The sequence below is a fragment of the Rhamphochromis longiceps genome, linkage group LG5, assembly GCF_057381845.1.
Source record: "Rhamphochromis longiceps isolate RC_006_pf linkage group LG5, R_longiceps_female_GT1.1, whole genome shotgun sequence".
Classification (NCBI taxonomy): domain Eukaryota; kingdom Metazoa; phylum Chordata; class Actinopteri; order Cichliformes; family Cichlidae; genus Rhamphochromis; species Rhamphochromis longiceps.
Genome location: NC_140561.1, coordinates 28,999,134 through 29,025,811, shown reverse-complemented (window position 1 = coordinate 29,025,811; position 26,678 = coordinate 28,999,134). Strand labels below are relative to the sequence as shown.

The window sequence follows — 26,678 nt, the reverse complement described above, 5'->3', positions numbered from 1 at the left end:
ATGAATGAAGAAGATATTGAAGACATATAGCCTTCATCTTGACATTTTTTATATATATTGCGGATAAAATATATAGTAAAAGTAGATGAACAGTATACCTGATGATCTACTGCTGTGTGGGTGGTGTACTGAAAGAAACAGGACTCCTTGTTACAAAGTATAAATGCTTGAAAATAATAAAAATAAATAAATAAATCAGTGTAACCCACACAGAGCTGTGTCAGCTGACACGACGGCGAACTCAGATACGACAGCAGCAGCCTCAGGGAGACAGTTGCCACGGAGACCGATGCACGTCATCCTGTAGCGGTTGCCATGGCCCTCCTGACGTCAAAGCCCCTCGCAAGATGCTTAGGAAACCCCCTGGCGCGGTTGCCGTGGATACTGGCGGGGGGAGGGGTGGGGTTAAGAGGAAGCGGAAGTGTCAGAGCAGGCGGAAGTGGTACTGCCCTGAATACCCTGAGCTGCGAGCGGAGGACGGCTTGACAAACTCACATCGTTGAGAGAATAAAATCGGGATTCCTAGTACATCTTAAATGTGAGTTCACCAGCATATTACTCGATTATCGTCTTATAGACAGTGTAAACACAGTCTTTCGTGGAGAGGAGCAGTCCGAGTGGTAGCCCCATTGCCTGCCTCTGCGGCGGAAGGTGCCTATTGTGGTCTGGGGCTGGGGGCGAGGGTTTAGGCCGAGAATGTGGCCGGATAACGAGAAATAATCCATAAAACACATATGAGCGGTTGCCTCTGCTCTCTATGCAGTTATTATACCACTGATCTTTAATTTTGAAGGCCCAGAATGAGATCGATGCATGCGCGATCCGCGGTCCCGTGAAAGGGGGGGAAGCGGCACCAAGTTTGGCCATTTTGACAGCTTAGCAACCCCAGCCGTCGCGAGAGCTCAGACATTTTAGCAGTCAGTGCTAGCTACATGGCGCCGCGGCTAGCGACAAACTAAACCGCAGACGCTATCTGCCATATGACGATCGTAATATCTGGCCTCATTATTCGCAGCATGGACTGGAAAAGACATCGCGATTATGGATTGTCTTTAAACGAACTCCGTCATGCCGTAGTGAAACGATATGGAAGCTAACCCACCCTCCATATTCCTTGGGAGTCTCCCCTCAAATTCGACTTAATTTCAAGATCTTTCGATTTTATGTAGCTCGATTAGGATAGTGAAGACATAGAACTAATTAAACATTAAACTACGTAGATTATTTGGCTACCGGTTTTGGTGTAACCTCGTCGGCGTTCAGACTGAACTGGGTCAGATCCCCTTAGCGGGCTAGGCTAACCATTAAAGCCAGTAAGCAGCCGTACTGTTTAGCTTCCATGCTAGCTGGCGGTAATCTAGCTCTCCATCTTAAAATTCCGCAGGGGAATGCGACAAGGAGGGCGTAACTGCTAGCAGGCCGACTCAGCGCTGTTACCTCAGTATTCGTGCCCCGAGGCCGTTTTTAAAAACGTCCGTGTCAGACTCTTTTTGTCGAGATTATGGATTTTACTCGGTTGGGCGTGTGTCGGTCCAAAGCTGAAGATGGTGTCCCTCGATTTTTTTTATTTTTTATTTTTTTAACGATAATTGTTTAGCTAGGTGGTTCAATAACAGCACGGCAAATGCAAAGCACGTTGGTCGTGTGCCAGACGATTGTAGCTTGGACTGAGTTGGATCAATGTCAAGCCGATGTGTAGCTCGCTATGGCGGTAAAGCAATGCGTCATTAATGCGCTTGTAATCGCGACCAGCGGCATTTTACCTAATGCTAAGTGCTAACTCGTGCTAATATGTCATAACACAGCTGTGTGAATTACGATGCACGATAGACCTGGCAATTAAATTGAGGCGGAGCCCCGTTTTAGTGTTTGTAGGTAATGCAAGCCATTACATAATTTCTATCCTTTGTATATATAAAAAATAATAATAATGACACGCCTTGTTAGGTAGGAGTATCGTTTCTACACACAATCAAACAGTAATGAACCATGTTTGACACACCTGGTACAGAAATGATCCTCACATCTTCCTAAACAAGAACAAAAATTGTCCTATTTTTTATATTATTTTTAATTAATTGGTTTTAATAAAATGTCTATAATATCAGACATTGTATCCAGTTCCCATGACAATCGCTACAAAACCCAAGTTGTTTTCAGAACCCTACATTCTTAACAGAATCAAATCATTTCAATGTTATATCTTAAATTCTACTATTAGTATTTTAGTTTTATCAGTGTTATTGGAGAGTACAGTGAAGATTAAACAGGAGTGGAGGAAGACATCAGCAAAGGGTCTTGGATTGGACACGAACCTGGGTCCTGGGATATGGTTGCCTGCTCAAACCACTGAGCAAAACTGGTGTCTTGAATCAAATTTTGATGAATTATGAAGTTAACATTACTTTTGTTAATATGCATTATGTTCGAAACACATTAAACAAAATAATAGCCAGGAACCAATACTGCAGTCTGTGTCCTGGTGTCTCATCAAAAAAATAAAGTTGCTTTCCTGTGGTGCGTGTTAATACAAGTACATCAGCATCTGGCACCTGAATAGGAGATTTGGTAATGATAGGTGGTGGTGGTGGGGGACTTCACCCTGCCAAACACTGTCACCACCTAAATCATGTGTTTCTGTGACCACCATCAGTGATGAACATTAATTCATCAGTTTTATATATCAATTATGATTTTGGTTTTGTGATAATTAGGATAAAAAAAAAAAATTCTGCTATGAGGCTCTTGTTTTGTCTTTTATTATAAATCAAAAACAAGTTTGACCTTGTTTGCTTTTTGCCCCACCCTAAAACCCTAAAATCACTGTTTAGATCAAATTCAGCCAAGAAGACTTTGGGTGACCATCGAGATGATATGAAAGTTCTAAAACGTTTGTGCAGGTGAACCTTTTGTTGTATGCAGGGTTTGACTCTCTAAACTTGTAAGCTTTTGCCAGCATGCTATCGAATTGTCGGTTTGTCATCGACTTCAACTCGCCGTCGCTCCACAAACCATGAAAGTCCTCAGAATCCACTGCAGCCTTGGCTACCTCTTCCTGTGTACAATCTCAGGCGTGTAGACACTACAGCCTGGAGGTGACTGGTGTTCAGCTTCCCACGAGATGATCCTGTGTCCCTGACATTGTTAACCTTTTTATAAAAATTATAATTATATTTAAAGTTGCACAAATCCTGTTATAAATGAATGATTTCTGTTATAAATAACTATTAGACAATTAAGATTATAGTAAGAGTATAGTTAACTCAAATATTCATGATTATTATGTTTTGCCTTAATACGGCAACCCTGTCAGGACCCACTCTGCAAAATGTTGCAGCTCCTTTGGCTTAACTTTTGAATGCCATTTGAATACATATTTTTATTAAAAACATTCAAAGTTTTTTGTATGGATTTCACACTTAAAACACCAGTCGTCATATATTCTGATGTTGGTTAAAGTGGGATTTGCCAATGTAAAACAATTATACAATTATATTACCCATGTGTCAGCCTCGACAAAACGCTGGTGAATCTAGAGGGATCACATTTTTCCTTCAACAAGTGTCCTGATAATGGACTGAATGGGTTTCTGAATTTATAATGATCATAATGGTCTCACTTTTTTTTTTTTTTTTTTGGAAAACTAATGGAACTGTGCTCAGCATCAGCAGATAATTGATTTCTGCTTGTTAGCCTTTGAATTGGCACTCGATACGTGCTGTTGGTGCGCTCCCTGTCAAGAGGCCTTTAATTACTCAGCAGAAGAATAGGAGTGGCCGTTTAGTTGTGAATGAATAGCTGAAGGTTTGTTAGATTTGTCCGCTCTCCTGCTGTGACGTTTAGAGGTACTCATTCTTTTCATATTTTCACAGTAGTTGTTGTAAAGATAAGAATCTGGTATTGAATTTTCTTTTAAATCATCCCTATAGATTATATTATACATTTCCTAGATACTGTATTTAGGCTTTAAGTGTGTTTTTTGGCAGATGCCTTTCATTTATTAACAAATACCAATTTTCAGACTGGCAGTTATGATTGCTTACAACTAAAATACAAGTGTTAGCGCCTCACGCTAGTCATTTTTTAAAATATTATTATTTATTACAGTTTGTAAGTTTAATAGGAAACAAATTGACTTACTGTTTGGTTGACTAATAAACATAAAATACCTTTATTTTTTTTTCCTGGAATCTGAGCTCCATTCAACAAAAAAAAAAAGCTAACAAAAACCAAAAATGCTTCCTTATGCATAATTGTTTGTGCTTATTCTTAAACATAAACAATTAAAATGACTGAGTGTGCAAAGAAATCTGCATATTGATCGGAGTGAATTAAATTAGGGAAAGCGTTAAAGCAACTAAACCACTTAAATGTAGAAGTAAAAGAGGGCTATTTGTTTCCACAAATGCCTCAGCACCCTCTGGTGGCAGTGAGGTAAACTGTTACATGTTTTTAATATCATAGATTAAGATTTGAAAAAAGTACACAGAATGTTGCCCCAACTGGGTTATTTTCTTTCTTTCTTGCTATTTTTTTTTTTTTTTTTTATATATAAAGAAAATACTTATTAGTAGAAGACAACCTCAAGTGTCCTTTGCTGTGACAACACACTGTTCTTAAAACAATGTCATTCCTCATGTGAAAAGAGAACTAGTAAGGCAGGCTACCTGGAACTTTGAAGGCGCTACTTGTTTAGATTGCTGAGATAGCTTCTGTGTACACAGTGTCCTCTATTGTCATGTGCTTTACCAGTCGCAGTTCAGCAGTAGGGTTGGCCTGAAGAAGTGAGAGTCACTGCTGGGGAAAAAACCAAAATGACATAATACCTTGTACCTTGTACCACTGGAAGAACTGCTAAAATCACTGTACCAAAAATGTCTGTATTTTATGGCTTAATTCTAAAGCTAATAGACATTTTTGGACACATTTGCATATATATGGCCAAAGAATTCTCAAGAATTTATTTTTTTTTTCTTTTGGTTACACATTTCAAAACTAACTAGAAAAAGCCAGTTAAAATAAATGAGAAATACTATACCTAGGCATTTATCAAAGGAGGAAAGATTCAAAATTAAACAACATATTTTTGTATGTGACTATGTGAACCTGTTGGAGAATAGCGGTTAATTTAAAGGTTAAATCTGAGTTAAATGTTTTCAGTCAATGAGGTTTGAACCAGGTGTGGGGGCCCAGTTTTGCGTCAGTAATGAGCGTCTTTCAAAGTCTGATCTTCACAACATATTATTGGAAGGATATATAATTCCCCGTACAAGATGCATGTAGCCTCGATGTCACCCAGCAGTCAGTGAAGCCTTGAGCTAAGCGTTTTTGAAACCAAATCTTGGGATCGAGGGGTAGATGTGAAATTGGTTGCGTGACCTTTTCATGAATCACAAGGTAGGCGAGCTCTAAGGTGCCCTGCCTTGTCTTCCTTTTTGACACCAGTGGGGATGGTAATTTGCAAAATTGATATTATCCTGTTTTAGAATGGTCTTGTAGCTAGTGATTGAGAATCTAAACTCATCGGGAAAGTTTTTATTGAAGTCACTGATCTGGCGAGCTGAAAGGTCAGTTACCCATGAGCGTGTACACAACTGGACTTCTTTTTGCAGCTGGACCAGTCGCCTCCTGCTGGTCATTAGAAGGAATTCAGGTTAAAGGAACTTTATCTTTGGGTGCTTTTTTTCAAACCCAGGATTTATATTTATATATTCCATAAGATTATTATAAAAAGAAATCGAGCATCGTTAGAAGTACTCTGATTGTTAGGAGCATGAGACACTGAGTTTAATAGACGTCAGAAACGAACAAAGACTAGCTTCTAGTCTACCAAAGTCGTCGTCTTGTTTTGTTCACCAGAAGACTTCACCAGAAGAAAGCTGAACAACAATGCTTTGCACTTTTCCTCATTGGGATGCATTGAGGAAGCTACTTCTGCCCAAAAACTGCTCTGTTGCCGTCTAAGAGTTTGCTAAAGCCCCCGTGGATGAACCACAAAGACTTGTTTTTTTTATTTCTTTTTTTTGTTTAGGTTTTTTTTTTTTTTTTTTTGACTATTGAGAGACAGAGAAGAAGGAACATAAAAACGTAACCTGTAAAAGTAGGGCTGCCACAAACGATTATTTTGATAGTCGACTAGTCACCTATTATTTTTGCGATTAGTCGACTAATCAGATCATGCGTCTATTGGACGTAAAACGTACAGCTTATTGCACCAGCAGCATCTGCTCTTATATAACTATCATTAGCTTACAGCTTGAACTGTTTAAGGTATGTGCTAACTAAAAATAAAGACAAGATGATAGTTTATTAAACTTTTAATGAAATTTGCAGATTGTCTCGAAGTTTAATAAACTCGGCCGTCTGTTCTTTCTATGTAAAATGACAGGACACTGGACTAAATTCTCTATCATTTCACACTTCTGTTTAATCAGTTCTCTGTTTGACATTTATTCAGCTGTGTAAAAACTTGTGTAACGTTAGTCTCAGCCAAACCAATTTACTGAGGAACAAATAAAACTCTGAAAAAGCCAAACAATAACATTTTTAAATTATCTGAGCAACTTATATATCACGTTTAACCTGAAGTGAAAGACCTCGGGGGTTTGAAAATGATGTGCCGGGAGTTCGCTGTTCTCGCCGGCTCTAGTGAGCCTCTAGCTATCGAGCTGGTGGATAACAGACGTCTCCGAAAAAGTCGGAGCACCTTTGCAAATATGTGATGTCTTGATAAACCAAGCAGAAGTTTGCACAGCTACATTCTCGCCTGAAAATATGTTAACAGTTTATTTTGTGACCCAGAAAGAGTAATAAGAGTAATATTAAAACTAAGCAGCTGCCGCCATTGTTGAAAACTGGAATTGGCTGAGCCGTGCTATGAATTCTGGGATAGGTTGGGCCACGAAGGATAAACCCGACCCATCCTTCAAATCTGGGGACGCATTTGGGGGAGTCTTCGAATTTGGACAGGCTTCGCCGCGTCGCTGTAATGTAATTGGCCTACAAATGCGGCCTCCGAAGGATGCGGCCGCTAAATTAAATCCTAATGGAACAATGAGTTTTCAATTGGAACAGAGGAATCTGAGGAAATCTGTCCACAAACAGGAAGTGGGTCTTCCAGCAGGACCACCCCCAAAGCACAAGGTATCCTATGCCCTCCCCCTCCAAAAAAAAAAGTCAGAGCTGTTGTGTTAAGTATTTGAAGCATACAGTTAGTGTATGGAAACCCACTAACAACCCAGCATTGGCGCTACTTTACACAGGAATGTCTTTTTTACCGCACAAAAACGGGTGTTACTCGTGAAATGGAACTGTCTTGGGAGAATTGCTTTTGACCAGAAGAAAGAATTCAAAAATATGTCCACGCACGCTTAAAACAAATCTCCTAGAATGGTAATCTCTATCTGATGAATAAACTGTGGCAGTTACCAGAAAATTACTAACCACAGAAACATGCCACAGTTTGAGAATGTTGGGGAGAAATAGGATCTGTGCTGATTTGAAATGTTGATCGACAGTTCCAGACTGAAATCGGTGCCAAAACTGTCGACTAGAAGTCGACTCGACAGGCCGAATTGTTGACAGCAAGGCCTAATTGTATCTTCAGTGAGTCATTGTTGGAAAAACACATGAAAAAGTCCAAGTGAGTGCTAAAAATGTTTTATAGGCACCAGATCTAAAGATACTTTACAACCTGCTCTTTAATTTAAAATCTGAGCAGTTGACATAAAAGCCAGTGTTAAGCAGAAAACAGCTCAGAATAACCGAATAAATTCAGATGTCTGTTTTTGTGGCCTGCTTTCATCTTTGATATTGAATTAATGACAGTAATTCTCTTATTAGACTAGAACTTGGTTCAGAATGAATTTGAAACCATTTTAATGATGTGTTAATGACATCAGATCTGTCAAAAAATAACTTGTAAATCTCAGATTTGGTTTTATTTATGGTGGGAAATGTGAGAGAAGTACAGTAAATAAAAGTCCTCTGCTTGTGGCATTTATCATAGCTCATATTTTCTTTGCCCTCCATAGGGAAACCCTCTTTCACAGCGAGGTGAGAGGTCAGGTAAGCTCCAAGGATGCTAAAACTGAAAAGAGAGGTAGTTTTGAATTTCCCTCTGGTAGATAACTGCTGACGGAGCTAAAACTGTAGCAGCTAAGGCTGCTTTGTGTATAAATGTGTTTGTACATTTTACTGTTGCCGTGATGGTGTAGTCGTGTTTTCATTAGCAGTTTAAATGTGTAATGGTTAAGTGCTTAAAGCTCATTGTGGCAAATCCAAAGTGTGATGGTGTAGATATAAAAGGCGATGATGTGGCCTACTTAGACCTACAGATTCATCTGGAGAGTAGAGCAGCCCTCGGGGATGAAATAACGGGGAGCAGCCATTTCGCTGCAATTGAGGTTTTGACATTTTATGAGACATTTTATTAAGTCTTTGCCAGTATATCCAACACTCTCGTATGTGACGTTAGGATGCGCTAAGTGCGATGATGTGGATTCTCTTTGCTAGTGGGTTGACCAGCTTTTTACACGTTCCTGTTTTCTTGCAAAGTGGCACCTGCAAGTGCAGTATTCTAGCTATCACATCTGCTATTTCTTTCAGCTTCTTCGATATGTTCTGCTCTTATTAAAAGCGCTGATTTCCACACCTGTTTCTCACAAGCTCTCTATCTCTGTATAGTTTCGCTGCCCATTTCTGGTCATAGATGAAGAGCTGCAGCGGTGAAGTCCTAACTCTGGTCTCCTTCTTCTTGCAGTCTAAAAGATGGATAAGAGCGACCTGGTGCAGAAAGCCAAGCTGGCAGAGCAGGCCGAGCGCTATGACGACATGGCGGCTGCCATGAAGGCTGTGACAGAGCAGGGCGCAGAGCTCAGCAACGAGGAGCGCAACCTGCTCTCTGTCGCCTACAAGAACGTGGTATGCTATCAGTCTTATCGTTTTGATATTCTTCTTCTCCCCGCAAACCTGTAGATCCGTGACTCCCAAAGTGTCGGCCACGGCCCCCTGGTGAGCTGTGAAAGTATTACGGGTGGGCCGTGAGAGGTCATTTACAATGAGTATACTATTATAAATTCAGCTAACTGAAAGGTTGATACGATTTTGCTCTTATTATTGATAGGAAAATGTCACTTTAAAAATTGCTTTATTTTTTTGGATCCCTCTTATTATTACAGAGGTTGCAAACCTGCCACTGCCCATCATCAGTGGTGACCTGTGATTTCAATGAAAAGCTAGATGACTATAGGAATGATTAATGGTTTTCCTTTTTATCCTTATCACTTATCTCTGCTGGATAAGCATAGGAAATTGAGAATTTAACAGTGTATATGCTGAGATTTGTTTTCACTGGCAACACTGTTGGATTACAAGTATATTTGATCTGCTCCTGCTCTGCAGTGAAAATGAAAATTAATATTTTGTCAAAATTCTTCAAAATTTGATCTTTTGATAGTAAAGGTTTGTAGCTAAAAGCCCAGATGTACTCCTGACCAGGCTTGTTCACTTCAAATTTCAATTTTTATTTATTTTTTGTTATTTATTCTCCTACGACTCACAGTTCAAATAATAGCCTTGGTCTTTCCAAGTTATATGATATATGGTGTTGAGTAATCACCAAAATACTGTACTGACCAAATTAATTGTGATTGTAACTGCGATATTCAAAACTAAAATGCCGATAATAATGGATTAATTTGACAGATTGTATCATTTTCTGGAGACATTACACTCGTAGTGTTAATGAATTCTTTTGAAGTAAAAATCTGTCATCTTTTGCAAAAGGAACCATAAAATTCTGTGTTATGACTTTATAGAGGAGTCTCTTTGTTCTCATGTTTAGTTTGTCACCACAGCACATTATACAAGGAAAGTGTTCTTTGACCCCATATGATCTTAAAAGCAGAAAGAGCGCTTTCACAGCTCAGTGATAACAATACATTTATAGCACCTATGTCAGCTATAAACGAGTCCCTCCCTTCAGTCCTCTGTTTTTAAATCATTCTCAGAGATTTATTTGGAAACCTTTACTGTAAAAGTTTTGGGTGGCCGAATATTTTTGAAGTTCAGCATAGCCATAGTGTAGTCCATCTTGGCACGAATCAGTAACTAAAATGCCAACTCGTTCAGCTCTAAGACTGTTCTTAGCTGTGCATTTTACATTTAGTGGTTATTATTTTTTTTCTGTAAAGATTTTGAAGTTTGAAGCACAAATTATGTAAGAACAGCCCGAGGCTTTCCTGCACTGCCGCTCTGTTTATCATTGGGGTTTTTCTTAAAGCTTGCCTGCACCAAGTAGTACACAGTTCAGTTGATTTTGCCTGCTTCAACAGCAACTGCAGCAAAGTGGATAGTATATATGTGTTTAGTTCGGACGTAGGAAATAAAACACTGCAGTTCAGACGGGTTTCGTCTGGTTTTGCAGTTAATTTTGTGAACTGTTATTCAGTGACAGACTTGGAAAAAAGATATTAATTAATAAAACGATACAAGACAATGAAGGTGGGATAAATGGAAATGAAAAGCAAAAAAGAAAAAGCAGTATTATTAGCATTATTCATCTAATTTATTTTCAGTAATCTCATTTCAGCTCATCAGTTTTGATGCTGTGATTAAAAAGACTTGTGATTTCTAACATTTTAGAATGACATTAATGACTTTGTGCCCTGATGATTTGTTGCAGCTGTTGATGTCCAACTATGTACCAAAACTATCCAAAATCAACCCTGAATATTTGCATTTTTAATCATGGTTACTCAGATGCCCGCATCAGTTGATGGGCAATCAGCATCTGCTTCAGATTCAGCATACTCTGTGCAGATATCAGCCTGTGCTGCAGCCTGATAGTCACTTCTTCAGAAGAGCAAATACACGCCACAATGTGCAGATTGAAACCCAACATATCAAGAAAATGCACAGGCATCTGTTATGTATGGTAATGCTTTAATCAAAGGTGCATTGTGGCCCCGAATAAACCTTAGATATACTTAAATTCATTCTCATTTAGTTGTAGATCAGATGCAGTAAGATGCTGTTTTTTAATGTGACTCCTTCTGGTTTGCATTGTCTTTGCTAATAGGTGGGGGCACGCCGTTCATCCTGGCGCGTCATCTCCAGCATCGAGCAGAAGACGGAGGGGAACGAGAAGAAACAGCAGATGGCCCGTGATTACCGCGTGAAGATTGAGGGTGAACTTCAAGAAATCTGCAATGACGTGCTGGTATGAACAAGAGTGGGGCAGAGAGGAGGAGGGGGGGGACGAGGAGTTGTGAAGGAACAGTGAAAGAAAGGAGAAAATGGATGGTTGTGATGATAGAAGGAACAGCAATACTTAAGAGAAGGCAGAAGATGGTGAAGGAAGGCACACTGTAGTTGATCCCTTCTGGCTGTCACATGGTGCTACTTGTGGAGATGGTACCGGTAATAACGTAGCTGGCAGCTGTTGAGAGAGCTGCCAAACAAAGCTTTAATTTTCTTCTCGGTTTTTTGCTTTGCTGCCCCACTTGGCACGTTTGATTAATTTTATTTGTGTTCACTTTTCTATAGAAGAAGCTGTGCACGCGCACGTGTGCTCCAAAGGGGGGATGGTGTGGGCAGATTAAGCTGTGTATTAGGGCTGGGCCATATTATACCGTTCACGGTAATACCGGTATAATGTTAGGCAACGATAGGAAAATGAAATATCGCGATAGAATGGGAGTAAAACGCGCATGCGCAGTGCCTTTGTTTTCATACGCACATGGCCGATTGTTGAGTGAAACAAATGAACCAGAATTGGTTTGTAAAAATGGTGCAACTTCAGTGATGTGGAACTGGTTTGGCGTTTGTCCGTCAGATACACGACAAAGCACATTTTTTTGCACAACATGCAAGCGGCCGTCGTTATTGTCGTATTTGTCGGACTAAGATGCTCTTAAATCTGGGAGTAATCTGGGTCCTAAACTCCGTAAACCTTCAGGTCAAACAAACACTGCAGCATCACTGAGAGTTTAAAAACTGTCTAAATTCTTTCATCTTTAATAAAACGATCAGCATTGCTGCTTTACCAGGTGTAACTATGAAGTTTAACTTCCAGGCATCCATGAAAACAAAAGTTATTACATTTAACGGAGTTAGAAGTTAGCAGGAAGCTAGCGGAAGTTAGCTCGCTAGTTTCGCTAGTTACCCAAGCATGATATTGCATGTTCTGACTGAGAGATTTCTGAATAAATTCAAACGTACAGCTCTGCTATCACTTCCAACATAAATGAAGACAGGAAACTAAACAGCAGTGACGTTTGTAGGGTTACTGAAGTTGGGCTAGCTGGTATATAATGATGTGCTACGTGATCGCTAGCGACACAGCTATGTTAGCATGACATAAACAGTGAAGCTGGAGGACGAACACTAACACTTTTCCACTTATAAAAGTTAACGTGCCTGATAGTTAGAGACAAATGCAATCGCATGGCAGGATGCTGTAAACGGACCAAACTTCAGTCAGGAGAACAACTGAGATAATCCATAACAACTGAGATAATCCATCCACAATACGAGGTTAGTCATTAATATACTGCAACAACATGGGAATAGAGCAGCTGCCAGAGAATTCCACATTAATGAATCAATGGTACAGAAGTGGAGGAAGCAAGAAGAATGAGTTTAATAAAGTTTGATTTATCTGACTGCCTTGTTTCGCTTAATGTGCCTTATAATCCCGTGCACCTTATGGTCCGAAAAATACGTACTGCACACTGCAGTTTAATGTTGCAAAGCACCTCTTTTTAACTTCAGTGGATATTATACATGGTTATGCTCAGGATATGTCAGCCCATTTCTACTGGAAATGCCTTTTGGTTAAACTTTCAGCAAGGAATTTGTATTCGCACTGTTAAATTTTTATATAGCTTTAATGTACATAAAAACCAGCTTCTTGTTTAAGTGAAAATAAAAGGAAGGTTGTCTTTTTGCACTAGTAATGTTGTGGAGTTGTATTTTGTCTTGCATCAATTATATCGTCAGTTATATCGTTATCGCAAATTTTCAAATATATATCGTGATAAATATTTTTGGCCATATCGCCCTGCTCTACTGTGTATTACCCCCCCCATTGTTCTTAAGATGACACAGCTTGCCCATTTAGCAGTGCTGTTAATACTGCAGTGCCAAGTGACAGTAACCATGCGTACTCCCAGCAAATTAATATTGAGCGGTAACCCCATTGACTAGACACCCTTCTTGAATCTCACATGGACTTTGTTCTTGCACAAGATTATTTTTATGATCTTGTGTGAAAAAGTTATGCATAAATGTTTAGCCAGGCAGCTTCATATCAGTTACTGCGTGTTTCTTTCTTCTGAAACTCTTGACCACTGCGCAAAGACATCATGGTCCTGCACAATCCCAGGGAGCTATGCAAAGTGTTTCTCAGATAAAGTACTTGCAAGTAATCGTGGTAAAATGCCTTATGAACGTTCACGACAAGAATGAAGGTCATTAGTGTGCTAATTTAATGCTGTAGGGTTGTGCCACATCATATCGTACATGATAATACCGGTACAAATTTTTACGTGACATAAAAAGGCTATATAGCACTATCATTGCTATAACAATGCCTTGAGTTTACAGTCCCTCGAGTTCAACGACGAGACAAGCCCAAGCATGTCTAAAAGCAAGAGTTGTGTATCAGTTTCTGATGATGCTTTTTTTTAAGGTACTACATGTACTTTTTACCACTTCCAGCAAACCACCACACTTTACCAAGTATGGAGGAAATGTTTCGCCACTTGAGGCAAAATTCCGTCAAGCTAAATATTCAAACAGTTATGTGATACTTCAAATTTCCAGGGAAAACACTAACTGCTTACTTTTGTGCTTACATTTGACTTATGCTGTATCATTGGATGTAATGCTGTGTCACTACTAGTGCACTTGAATACTGCCCGTTTCAGTAGAGTCACTCTTCCAATGAGCAAGTGTGCTTTTATACAGCAGTTACCTGTATATGTTAGGGGTGCAACGATACAGAAAATTCACGGTTCGGTTCGATACTTTGGTGTCACGGTTTGATTTTTTTTCGATACAAAAAATGTTCATGCCTTTTTTAGTCATTTATTAAAATTATAAATATATATTTTAATTCAAAAGTACAGTTTTTAAATGTAATGTTGCTGAAACAAATATAAATATCTGATTGAGAAATCACTCATCTTTGGAAAAGAGAGTTTATTACAGAGAAATGGCTCTTTCCAAAATAAAAGCTATACTATACGCTTCTTCTGGGCTATATTCTCAGCAGCATATTAAACATATCAGGTCCCCATAAGGAGAATCATGTGCTAACGGCTGTCTAAATGACTCGGGTAAAGTTTGTAGCGTGCGTGCTTGTTGTTTTTGTCTGCTTCCGCTTGTCTTTGCACTAGGATGATGTCGGTGTAAATGTGCAGTCATATTCGTTGTGTTCCCACTAGTGCTGTCAGCGTTAATCTGAAATGACGTTAACGCCACAACACGGCAAATCTCCGTTAACGAGCTACCGCGGATCGCCCCGTGCGTGGGGCTGGATGGCGTCAACACCTTAACCAGCAAACTGCACTAACGCAGTAGTTCCCACCAATGTAATTGAGCATTGCGTGGCACATCCGACATACTCTTTTACTTTTGTCCATGGCGCGCTTACCTTCAGGGTCATACTTCACACGAAGACCAAAATAGTTCCAAACGCCAGATCTGAATGAGGGTGGGGGAGGTTCAATTTGCCATGTTGCAACGAGCTTAGCTTCTGTCTTGCTAGTTTGTGCTGCGCTCAGTGGATCTGCGCTCGACAGTGCAGCCTAGGCGGATAAGTCGAACGCAGATCCACTGAGCTCTCAACACAGACAGCATCGTCAGAAGAAAAGTTGATAAAATAAATAAAATTTTTTAGTATTGTTCGATACATATGCGTACTGAACCGAAAGCACTGTATTGAACGGTTCGATATCGATACATGTATCGTTGCACCCCTAGTATATATGCAGGAAATCTTCCTCGTGATAATGTCAATGAATACAATTACCGAATTCTGGGTCATTTTGGTTCAAAACCATCAAGCTGAACGATGTGAATCAGTTGAACGACAGTCCATATGGTGGTGTAAAAGAGCAAACACAGAAGATACTTTTGGCTGCTCCCAGCAGGTAGCTCCACATGTTTGATTTGGCAGTTTTTACACTGGATGCCCTTCCTGATGTAACACCAGAGGGATTTGTTTCCTCCCAGCATCTTTTACTTTTTAGGCAAACGAACTGGAATAACATTTATTAATTTATCTATTTTTTTCAAATTACGGCTTGTCCCACTTCTTAAATATAATTTATAACAACCAAAGTGCATATAATAACAAAAGTGACCTGTGAAATTGTACCAAACAGAATCAACCCAATATACTGGGTATAAGCCAACTGCTGATGTTGTTTCAGCAGCCCAGAGTGAGTTATGTTTCCATCACACTCCAACCTCATAATTTATTGTTAGTGCAGACTTCAGATAAAGGATGGCTGAAGGAAAATACAGTAATTGTGTCTGAACCTGAAGTGACCTCTTAGGCTTCAAGTATCCTCATTTGTTTTCATTTTCAAACACTTGGAACGTTAATACTTTTGCCTCAACTGGAAAGTACTTTCGGTGAAGCTTCCTGTATAAATAAAGGCCTTACTCAGCTGTTCAAGTGTCACTTTAAAGGAGCTGTTAAAGTGTTGTGAGAAATTACAGTTGTTTTTTGTTTTTAAACACTTGTAGCAATAAATATGACTTAGGCCTCACTGTCAGGTCCTGACAAGGCTAGAACATAAATTGCTCAAGGTCAAAGCAGCTCAAATTTTTTAGCGCATGAGCAGACTTCTAATAATATCTTCAAGGTCAAACCATCTTCAAGCCTCCGCAGTGATGTGGTGCTGTAGGAATGATGGGAGAAAAGGATGGGTAGAGACATGCTGTCCTTAAAGCAGCAGGAAGCTTGGAAGGGGAGAGCTTTGATGCATCCACGGGATGGAAAAATATGTCAGTAACCCTGACCTAGAACAGCGTACCAGTGGATCATCATATCGCATCATATTGGCTCTCCAAGAGTAGTGTTTTGTTGTAAGCTGAAATATGAATTCTGCATTTTAAAATTAGGTGTATTTGTTGCTAAAATAAAACGTAGGTAACCTGATTTAGCAACTGCTGTGGGGAGTGGACGGGCGTGCTGCAAACTTGAAATGCGGAATAGACGGAGCACTCGCTAACCTTGTGCAAAGTCATCAATAGCCAAAGGCTTGCCAAAAATTACATGTTGTTCTTCATTTTGTTTTTGATGCTGAACTTATCCACAGTCACTGCTCAGTTTTAGTTGGAGCGCCAGAAGAAAAACACTTACTGGAAAATCAGCTTATTTATTTATTTTTTTTAAATTCAGTTTTGTGACTTTTTTTTTTCCTTTTACAGGAACTACTTAAAAGAGGCAAATCATTCTTTAGTTGCTCTGTCATCTTGAAGTTATCAGCTCAGGATCACATGTAGGCATTTCCTCGCTGTATTCGCTCAGAAGTCAAAGCGCCGAGTGCAAGTGACTAAAGTTAAAATGGCTACCGCCCCTATATCATGTCTACATGACATTCCCAGGACAGGTTACTGGAGTCAGCAGATTAAAACAGAATCATTGTAATCACTGAAACAAAGCTGACCTCAGTGAGGAAGAGGCTCTGGGGTAAAGTGAGAGCTGATCACATGGTCAGAGTAAAACCCTTCTTTAAACGATCAGATGAGGACAGCAACAGCGGTATGAACCGTGACACACATGCTTGAAGTTGGTGTCACCCCGGCAGCAAACCTGGCTTTCTCTTCTTTTCAGACAAAGAACACATTAATAAGCAGGTGGCCCAAGGCACTGGGACACGGCTTTATTTCTTTCGCACAGAGGAGTCTTATATATGTGATAATACAGAAAACACAATTAATTACACCCACCATGCCCATATCTAGCTCCACTTTTTTTTTCTCATGCTTTAGTAGAATGGCTTCGCAGGCTTTCCAGCTCAAAATAATCCCCATCCGTGTTACCCTCATTTCATCCTCTTCTTTTTGACTCCAGCTGGTCTAGCTCTCCTCCTCCTGATTCTGATTGGCTTCTCCTCATAAATAGGTTTGAACATCAGGTGGGCGGGGCTTCTGTACTCACTACCAGAGTGGTGGCGATCGTATGAGGGTGGGAGATTGCCGCTTTTATTGAGATCACACAGAGGCGAGAGGAAAAAACCGAAGTGAAGTTGAGCATTTGGCTCACATGATTACTTGTCCAAACACTGACCTCATCATGGAAACTTTGAGCACTTTGAACATTCGCATTTGTAGCAGTTCAGTATATGACAGCTAGTGGGGAAAAACATCATACAGTTTTCAAACATTAGCAGTAATTTTTAACTAAAAAGAGAAGCTGTCTTCAACAGAAAATCTATCTACACACACACCTGGAATGGTGGGATCAGCAGAAGCACAGGTAGCCATCAGGAAATGGTCAGATACAGTTACCAGTAATCCTGCATTTGAAAGGTGTGGATGGGGGTAGTGAATTTCTAAAGCTATTCAGCTATTCGACAAGCACGTGTAAAGAAGCGTCTGGCAGCTTGATGCTGTTAGTGATTGCCAAAGGACTGCCTCCATCCATTATTTAAATGTGTAGGATGGGAGAGTCAATTAAATGAGCGTAATTGAGGTTCGGGTGTTTACTCTTTAGCTGTTGGTAATGGTGTTTGTATTCATCACATGTTTGGCTTTAGCAAAGGCCGTAATGCAAATAGACTGAGAAATATTAGCAAAACCCTCTGTGTTCAAGGTGTTTGTTTACTTTCCACTCGTGTGTCTTTATGTAATACTCAACCTGTAATGTCTAAGTGCAAAATGGAAAAAAAACTTGTCATCTGTCTGTTTCAGAGCCTGCTCGACAAATTCCTCATTCCCAACGCATCTCAAGCGGAGAGCAAGGTGTTCTACCTCAAAATGAAAGGAGACTACTTTAGATACCTGTCAGAGGTGGCCTCTGGGGACTCAAAGAAGAGTAAGTAGTCTGAACGAACCTCTGATATATTTAAATGGGAAAGATTGTTTACCTTTTCACACAGCACGTGATAACTGGTCATTTGTGTTGTGAAGATACGGTGGAGAACTCTCAGATGGCCTACCAGGATGCCTTCGACATCAGCAAGAAGGAAATGCAGCCAACACACCCCATCCGGCTGGGCCTAGCCCTCAACTTCTCCGTCTTCTACTACGAAATCCTCAACTCGCCCGAGCAGGCCTGCTCTTTGGCTAAGCAGGTTGGTCTTTAACACTTTATTTACTCATGTACGATGGCTGAATTTGCATTTTTGCCGTTTTTATTGAAATGCAGATTAGACAGGTGGTCCTTCCTCCACTGAACAGTCTGTCATTTAACAGTCATAAGACACATGGAGTCTCACCAGCTCCTGAGCTCTTCCTCCCAGACAAATACAGCCATTTACTGCTAAAACCAAATTTTGCTCTATATACCACTGTTATTTTGAAAACTAATAATCAGGATGCAGTTGAAATGCAGATTATCAGCTGATTTAATTCACAGTTGAAGAATTGGGGGCTAAAATATGGAACCAATGACTCCATCAGCACTGGGTTTCCTCTTTTATGATCCTTTTCGGGCCTTTACTCTCAGTCAGCCATTTACACAGTATTCCCCTTCTTTCTCCTGAGTTGCTTTTGAAGTATGCTTTGGGTCATTGTCCACCCATTGTGTATTGCTTAGCACACAACAGTCAAACTTTGCTGCATTGGGCTGAATCTGAGCAGAAGGTCTAGCGTCCAAGTGTGCGATCGTTCAGAATGTGGATTCTTCTCTTTCCGCCTGTGGTGCAGGTTATCTCTGCTTCACTCGTCTGCACTCTTCCAGAACTTGCCTGGCTTTTTTAGGTTTGCTTGGGTCGGACTGACACAATTTAATCAAACGCTGAGCATGAGGCTCCATGCAGACGCCCACAGCAGACTTCAAGTGAACTTTAAATAACAAAAACAACCACTCGTCCACGATATCTGCGGCTGGGTGTGTGCTTCCTGTACTCTACAGGGCAATGGTCTACAAACCTCTGTATTTTCTCCTTTGTGGTCTTTTCCTTATTTTTTTGACTGGGATAATGAAATGTCTACCTTCTGGAGAGTTTTCTATAGTTGGCTTTTTGGTATGAAAGGTGTTTTTTGCTATTGAAATGATTGAAACGATCCTGTGATCATCCACCATGGTTGTGATCAGTTTCTTTACATTTGTGTCCCAGCTATCTTTCAGTGGATTTGTTTATTTTGACAGCTGCTTTCAGCACGTTGTTGGTTCATAGCAACAGCTTCCAAATATCACAATTGGCAACTGCAGATGTTTTACTTGCTTAATGGATCAAAGAAGCATCAGAGAAATGGCTCACACCTGTCCATGAAACACCGTTGAGTCAAGTTCAATTTGGTCCAGTGCGATTTATTGGAGCTAATATTAAAGAGCTGTCCTCAATTTGGATATGCTATATCTTTCATATAGCTGTAACTCATACATGTTTTTTTTGGGGGGGTTTTTGTTTTGTTTTTTAAGCTTGTCTCAGTGAAAACAAGTTTTCAGAAGGAAATTAACCAGTGAACTTCTCCCTGCAGGCTTTCGATGAGGCAATCGCCGAGCTCGACACCTTGAACGAGGACTCGTACAAAGACAGCACGCTGATCATGCAGCTACTAAGGGACAACCTCACTGTGAGTATACCTGTGAACAGGTGTCGTTACTGAAACTCGATGAGTTTCAGGATTAGAATTAGAAATAATTAAAGGTCTCTTAGAGGAGAGTGGCACAACTTGCAATTGTTGAGTGTAAAACATAAATGCGATGTGATTCACAGACACTGTTATATCGGGTTTCCTGTTGGGTATGGTTGGGACAAAACTCTGCTAAAGCTCAAGAATGCAAATCAGAGTTCACATCAGTGTTTCAACTCCAGCTGCCATTAAATCCTGTTTCACATTTTTTTTTTATGTGTTGGCCAACAACCGAGCACACAGCACCGATATGCAGCTTGCAGCCACTTGCCAAGGTTTTGCTCTACTCTCTTTTCTTCTGCCAGGATCCGATGGCGAAGAACAACAGTGTCGATGACTGATTAATCATATTACCATGATCACAGACTCACAGGCTGCATTAATTTAATGCTACCTGCCAGCAGGATACTGATGATTAGAAGAATATGTTGAGTGGAATTGTTTTTCATTCATATGCAGCAACGTTTACACATTGCTGACTGTTGCACATCAGCCAGCAAATTTAAGTCTTTAAGCTTGGCCGTCTAGAATCCACAAATAAAAATGCTGAAGTATATTTGTGTGCACAATACACATACTACAGCATTGCTTGTTCTCTTTTAAACTTATAAGAGTCACGCTTACCAGGGATGCACCAATCAAGTGTTTGTAGTTCCGATCTGATACGCTGGCTGGATCGCCTGCTACAGCCTCTTCCTCACAGTTAGGAAAACGGATAATTAACACTGGTATTGATTGTACCTCTTCTTATTTTTAACACGGAACCAGGCTCCCCTTGAACAAGTAAATTTACTAAGTTTTTGTTTGTTTGGTCTTTTTTTTTTTTTTTTTTTTTTTTAATTTAAATTGAGCAAATGAATAAATGAGACCAAGCCACAGGATAAATAGAGGAGCATAGAGCTGGTTGGATGAATTGGCTCTCTATCACAGATATCCGGTCCAGTTTTTGTGTTTGTATCTGATCAGTGCATCGCTAATCCGGCATTTCTGCCCACTCTGTGTTTTAAGTGATATACCAATCAGCCACAACATTAAAACTACCTGCTACCTATTGTTTAGGGCTGCTTCGTGCCACTAAAACAACTCTGAACCATTGGAACATGGACATGAGGTTGTCCTGCGGTATCTGAGAGGTTGGCAGCTTATCCTCTGGGTCCTGTGGGTCGGGCGGTGGGGTCTCCGTAGATCCGGGTTTGTTCTAGTTCATCCTGAAGATGCTTAGTGGAACTGGACTCTCTCTTTGTTGTGTTCCTCGGGCAGTTTTTGCTGCTTCTTCTCCTTCTCCTCCTCTTGTCAGAGTACCCTTTCCATGAGAGGTGTGCTTGGTCTGCAGTAATATTTAGGTGGGTAAGTGCCTATCAGCGTCATTCTGAGATGAATGCCAGGACCCAAGGTTTTCCCAGAACAAGGATTAGTGGGAAATGAGACTTTGTGGCTTTAATATTGTGGCTGGTTAGTGTACAACCAAATTTTTATTTCAAAGGATTATTTTTAGGATTCAATAGTTGCAGAAATATCCAAAAATAATTGTAAATCTGCAATTGAAGGAAATGGGTTAAAAATAAAAGAAATAAACGATAAGGATGAGATCAAAATATATATGAAAACAAAATCAAATGGTGTCATGTATGTTGATCTGAGCTGTTATTTATTTATTTTATTTTATTTTTTCTTAAATACTGGGCCTTGGTTCAGACCACAGCTGTCGAACTCCAGGCCTCGAGGGTTGGTGTCCTGCAGGTTTTAGATGTGTCCTTGATCCAACACGGCTGATTCAAAAAGCTAAATTACCTCCTCAGTATGTCTTGAGGTTCTCCAGAAGCCTGGTAATGAACTAATCATTTGATTCAGGTGTGTTGACCCAGGGTGAGATCTAAAACCTGCAGGACACCAGCCCTCAAGGCCTGGAGGTCGACACCCCTGGTTCAGACCTTCAGTTCATTTTCTGTCTAAAACAAGCTGCTTTAGCTCCTCTCTTTAAGTTAAAGTTTTTCCAATTGTCTGCCCCATGCAAACAGAAGGTGAGCTTCTGTGTTACTAGCCAGAGATGGTTCAAGGTTCTTTATTTGTCACATGCATAGTTATACAAGTATAACACACAGTGAAATGTAGATGTGTGCCTCAGAGCAGTGTTTCCCAACCTTTTGAAGCCACGGCACATATTTGACATTACAAAAATCACACGGTACACCACCAAACAAAGATGCCACAGAAAGCATATTCATAATTTTCCCCGTGTACCAGGTATAGTGGACTTGGCTTGACATGTCCCCAGTATCCTTTTTTTTTTTTTTTTTTTTTTTTTTTTTTTTTTGGTTTTGTTTTGTGGACCACTACTCAGGCTATGGCCTTCATCTGGGCTAAATTTCTTCCAGGACCCGGGTACTTTCTCTTTTCAAATATTTATCTGTTGCTGTTAAGCGCTGCGTTCACAGCATGACTATTATGTCATTTGTTCTCCGTCGTCTTGTTTTGCTGGCAGTTGGCAACCCACTTAGGCTACGTTCACACTGGAGGCGAAAGCGCATCAAATCAGATTTTTTTTTTTTTTTTTTTTTTTTTTTTTTTTTTTTTTTTTTTTTTTTTTTGACCCTATGCGACCCATATCCGATCATGCTATGACAGTGTGAACGGCACAAATCCGATATTTTCAAATCCGATTTGGGTCACTTTCGTATGTGGTACTGAATCCGATACATATCCGATGTTTTAGAAAGAGACTGCTGTTTGAACGGTCAAGTTGCATTAAATCCGTCTTTTACATCACTGACACAAGACAGACGCTAATTATCAGCACTGGAGAAGACATCACGAACGCTTCCTGGCCATCCAGTGTAGATGTAAGTGAAACTGTTGGGAAGACGACGTAAACATTTTATTTGTACTGTATAATCTGCAGATTCTGACAGAAATCTGCAACTATCCTTTGAAGCACTGCTCCTCTCTTAAACAGCAATAAGGATCATTATTAGGTTATTTACATTATTATGTAAATAACAAAATAACTAAAGCAAAAATTGGGAAACGTGAAGTCCGAAGTCTTTATATTAAGGGCCATCAGTCAAACAATACTGTTTGCTCTGGGTCTAAACAGAGCGCGTTGTGTGTTACATCTTCTTTCGCGCATGCGGGCCGCTTTGAGCGTTCACACTGGAGGACGTTTGCTGTCGCATTTTATTTGTAGTGTGAACGAGCAGACAAAAAAAATCGGATTTGATCAAAAAATCGGAATTGAGCATCAAGACCTGCAGTGTGAACGTATCCTTAGCAGATCGTTGTACTGCCCTCTAGAGGAAGAATGTAATTGTTCTGCCCGTTACTCACGCTGATCGCTTAGAGTACTAATCAGGTGGAACCAAATAATCTTCCACAGCACACCTCATCATTTTCAAGTGGTTGGGAAACACTGCCTCAGATGATCCGATAACGGGTATCCACTCTCTTCGACATCAGTACAGATCTCCAAGAGAACCACTCTGAGTGTTTATAGCAGCCTGGCGCCTGAGCTTTTTCTTTATAGGGATTACTCTTACATACCAAACCTCGTTATTTGAAACGCTGGCCATGTTTAATTAGAAGATTCACCATTTATATTTATCACAAAGGGAAAACCACCTCAAAGGTCACCCTTTAAGTTTGGGAGTGGCTCTTTCATTATCAATTGGTCATCAACTCGTTGCAGCTGGTGTTAGTGCATTTTTAAGCACCTCAAGTGTACTTGAATGAGCCCTAATACTGTGGTTCTTTCAAGAAGCTACAATTAAGTGTAATAATAGAACAATTCTTGGCAGCCACAGAACTCAGAAGTAAATGTTTTTGCCTTCAGTAAAGAATGCTGTTCTTTATGACTCTGTTTTTGCCCTTGAACTGTTATTATCATGAGGGGAGCTTGACACAGGGATTTCTAAAACCGTAATAATGACAAAAAGATTGCACTGAATAGATTCCTGCTCCTGAGCTGCACCGAATCAGGACTTGTACGTTTCCCCCTTGCAGATCTGTGTATTTATATGTAGCAGCTATTCTGCTGCAGTATATTCACTCCTGGTTGTTGAAAAGCTTTCTGGGAAGTGGAGTTGGAGTGAACTGGACTGGAGGAGAAATGGTGAAAATAAAAGCAGATGAAGATGGACTACCAAAAATATCTCGACAGCATCACGAAACACTTGTTAGAGATGCTCACGCTGAGTGTTTGAAGATGCTCAAACCTTCCTTTGTACCTCGCAGTCTGGAAGACGACACTGAAAGATGTCTCTCTCTCTCTTTCTCTCTCTCTCTGCAGCTGTGGACATCGGAAAACCAGGGAGATGAGGGTGAGGCCGGCGATGGAGAGAACTAGAGCGCACTTCACTGTTAACCCATCCCCACACTCTTCTTCCTCTTCCTCCTCCTCCTTTTATCTCTCTTCCTCTTTCTTCTCTACTTCCTCCTCTTCGTACACATAAACGACCCGTTCATTCCCTCGTCCCACTTTTTCAGTCCCAGCCTCCCGACTTCCCTTCTGTATAACCAACAGCATGAATAGTACCTGCCCTTCAGACAAATATTAAAAACAGATATGAGAGGAGGACCCCCCCCCCCAGAAAACTACTCTTTCACCCCCACCATTTAATCCATCCCTGTCACCCTCCCTCGATCACGGCACTCCATTGCAGGCCAGCAACTAAAAACCACTGGCCAGTCTAGTCTTATAGCACGCGGGGAGGGTTTTTATCCAGAACCACCAAATAAATTAACGTCTCCTAGAGTCGACATTCGCCTCTTATCTTTCTTTCTTCATTCCACTCTTCCCCTCACTTCCTCCTTCCTAACATCTCAGTCCCTTCCCTCCTGACCCCCACTCCTCTCTCTAGCGAGTTAATGCATTTATATAGTTGTCCATTCCTTCTGTTTTGGCTTTTCTTAGTGTACTGGCAAAAAATGGCTGGTTTTATTCCACTTTAAACAAAAACAAACAAACAAAGGTTATTAAACTGTCCATTTATTTTCAACAAACACTGTGATTGCTTAGTTTTTCCTCCACCTTGCCACCAAGAGCCCTTGTTTGATGGCAAAATCGATATTGAGCTGGGATTGGGGGGGGGGGGGGGCGGGAGTGGCGGGTTGGGGGGAGGGAGTGGGAGTGGGTTGTGTGTGTGTTTCGGGCAGCAGTGCAATTCTGCTGAGGTTTATACAGAAGGGTCCTCCTTACAAGGCTGTATTGTGACACTGACGAGTCTAAAGAGGGGGAAAAAACCCCAAATCAAAAGCGCCTCACCTGCCGCATAATCAAACACTCACCTGCTTTTGTTTCTCTATTTAACAATCCCTGCACTGGGCTTCAAAGAAAAATGATTTGGATAATGATTAAAAGCAAAAGCACATACATTCCACCTTCACGTTTGACTCAATTTAGGATATTTTCCACCGCAAAATGGGACGACCCCAACCCACCCTCCACCTGCTCCTGAAATCCACCTCCTGTCGGGTGCTGTTGAACATCGAGTACTACTGTCCCCCCCCTCGGTTATAAACATGTTCATTTATCTTTGCAAATGCTTGTTTTTTTTCTTTGTCTTTTTAATTACTTTTGTGTGTTTGTATAACAAATCAAACTAATCTTTGTGGTTTTTGGAGACTGTAAAATTGTAAAACATTTTTAGAGCTTAACTGTAAATCTGTCTTTTGGAAAACAGAACGGTTTTGTGGATCTTGTTCGTTGAACACATGCTTGCAGAGAACTTTTGAAGCCGTTGCAGTCAGCTGCTCTTTCACGCTTGGGCTTTTTTTTTTTTCCCTCTGCTTTCACCCAGTCACTTTTTTGTTTAGTTTTTTTGGTACTTATCCCCTCACACCATCCCCGTCCCAGACCCCTCGCTTCCCTCTGCGCCCTCCTCACTGCTTGCACGGGCAAGTTCAGACAAGTTCTAAGTTTCCACTTGCTGCTGAATAGTGTGATCAACCAGCAAGAATGCACGCTTTCATTTATCGCAGTACAAATCTGCTGCCGCAGAAATTGTGCACTCTGTGGACCGACACTTAAACTCACTGCTTCCTCATTTCTTACCTGATCGTTCCAGGTGAGCTGCAGAGGAAAAAAATATCAGTAAGATGGACCTAAAAATACAAATCGGACTTGATTGTGAAATTCTGCTAACAACATGCAAAAATATTTGGCCTTTTTAAGCTCGAAACTAAAATGAGACTTGTTAGAGATGTAAACAAAGGAAGCATTGTTTTTAAATGTCACCTGTGGTGCAGTTAGAGTCCACAACAGGTGCACGTGTGGGAGGGAGAACACGTAGTTCGGACCAGTTTTGCTAAGCATGCGTATATATGCCGAGGCAATCTAAAGATCTGTCCACTGCATCAAAAGGAGGCAACGCTCAATCAGCAACTTACGGTACATTTTCTAGCTCATTTTCCAATCTCACTCCTGGTTTTCTTTTCTGGCAAACGTTTCCTCCCAGTTTTTGCAGTCCAATATCAATATACTGTTCGCGCTCTGAAGCAAGGCAAACCCCCACAATTGACCCCCGTTTTTAGACTGAGATGTGATGAAATATAGGCGGACGTCAGCTAACCAGAAATCCTGTTTTTGTTTTGTTGGTAGCGCTGCCCCCCCCGCGCTCAGTGTCACAATAACCTTGTCATCAACCATCTCGACATTCCACTCTGTAGGTGTAGAGAAGTCATACGTCTCAATGTTTTTGTTTTACTTTACTTTGCTGGGGACACATGTTTTCATGCACTGATGTTTAAAAGGTTGGAAAAGCAGGAAAAAAAACAACCCAGTTCCTCCCTCCTGCCGCTCTTTTTCTCGTTAGCTGAACAAAAAGGCAGTTATTCTACGCTTTTTAAGGAAAAAAATGATCCCA

At 40.6% G+C, this 26,678-nt stretch overlaps 1 protein-coding gene across 1 annotated transcript; it reads left to right on the top strand.

Moving 5' to 3' along the window:
• Positions 1-398: 398 nt before the first annotated feature.
• Positions 399-26,678, top strand: ywhaba (tyrosine 3-monooxygenase/tryptophan 5-monooxygenase activation protein, beta polypeptide a). Its single transcript, XM_085407107.1, has 7 exons — positions 399-538; positions 8,762-8,922; positions 11,081-11,221; positions 17,932-18,055; positions 18,151-18,314; positions 19,666-19,761; positions 24,104-26,678. Exons 2-7 carry the CDS (start codon positions 8,770-8,772, stop codon positions 24,158-24,160), a joined length of 735 nt encoding a protein of 244 aa, XP_085263233.1. The 5' UTR covers positions 399-538; positions 8,762-8,769; the 3' UTR covers positions 24,161-26,678.

Excerpts from the sequence above, each read along its gene's own strand:
- ywhaba (XM_085407107.1), top strand. The coding sequence starts at position 8,770 with ATGGATAAGAGCGACCTGGTGCAGAAAGCCAAGCTGGCAGAGCAGGCC. Across the intron at positions 8,923-11,080 it reads CTGTCGCCTACAAGAACGTG|GTGGGGGCACGCCGTTCATC; the intron begins GTATGCTATCAG and ends CTTTGCTAATAG. Across the intron at positions 19,762-24,103 it reads TACTAAGGGACAACCTCACT|CTGTGGACATCGGAAAACCA; the intron begins GTGAGTATACCT and ends CTCTCTCTGCAG.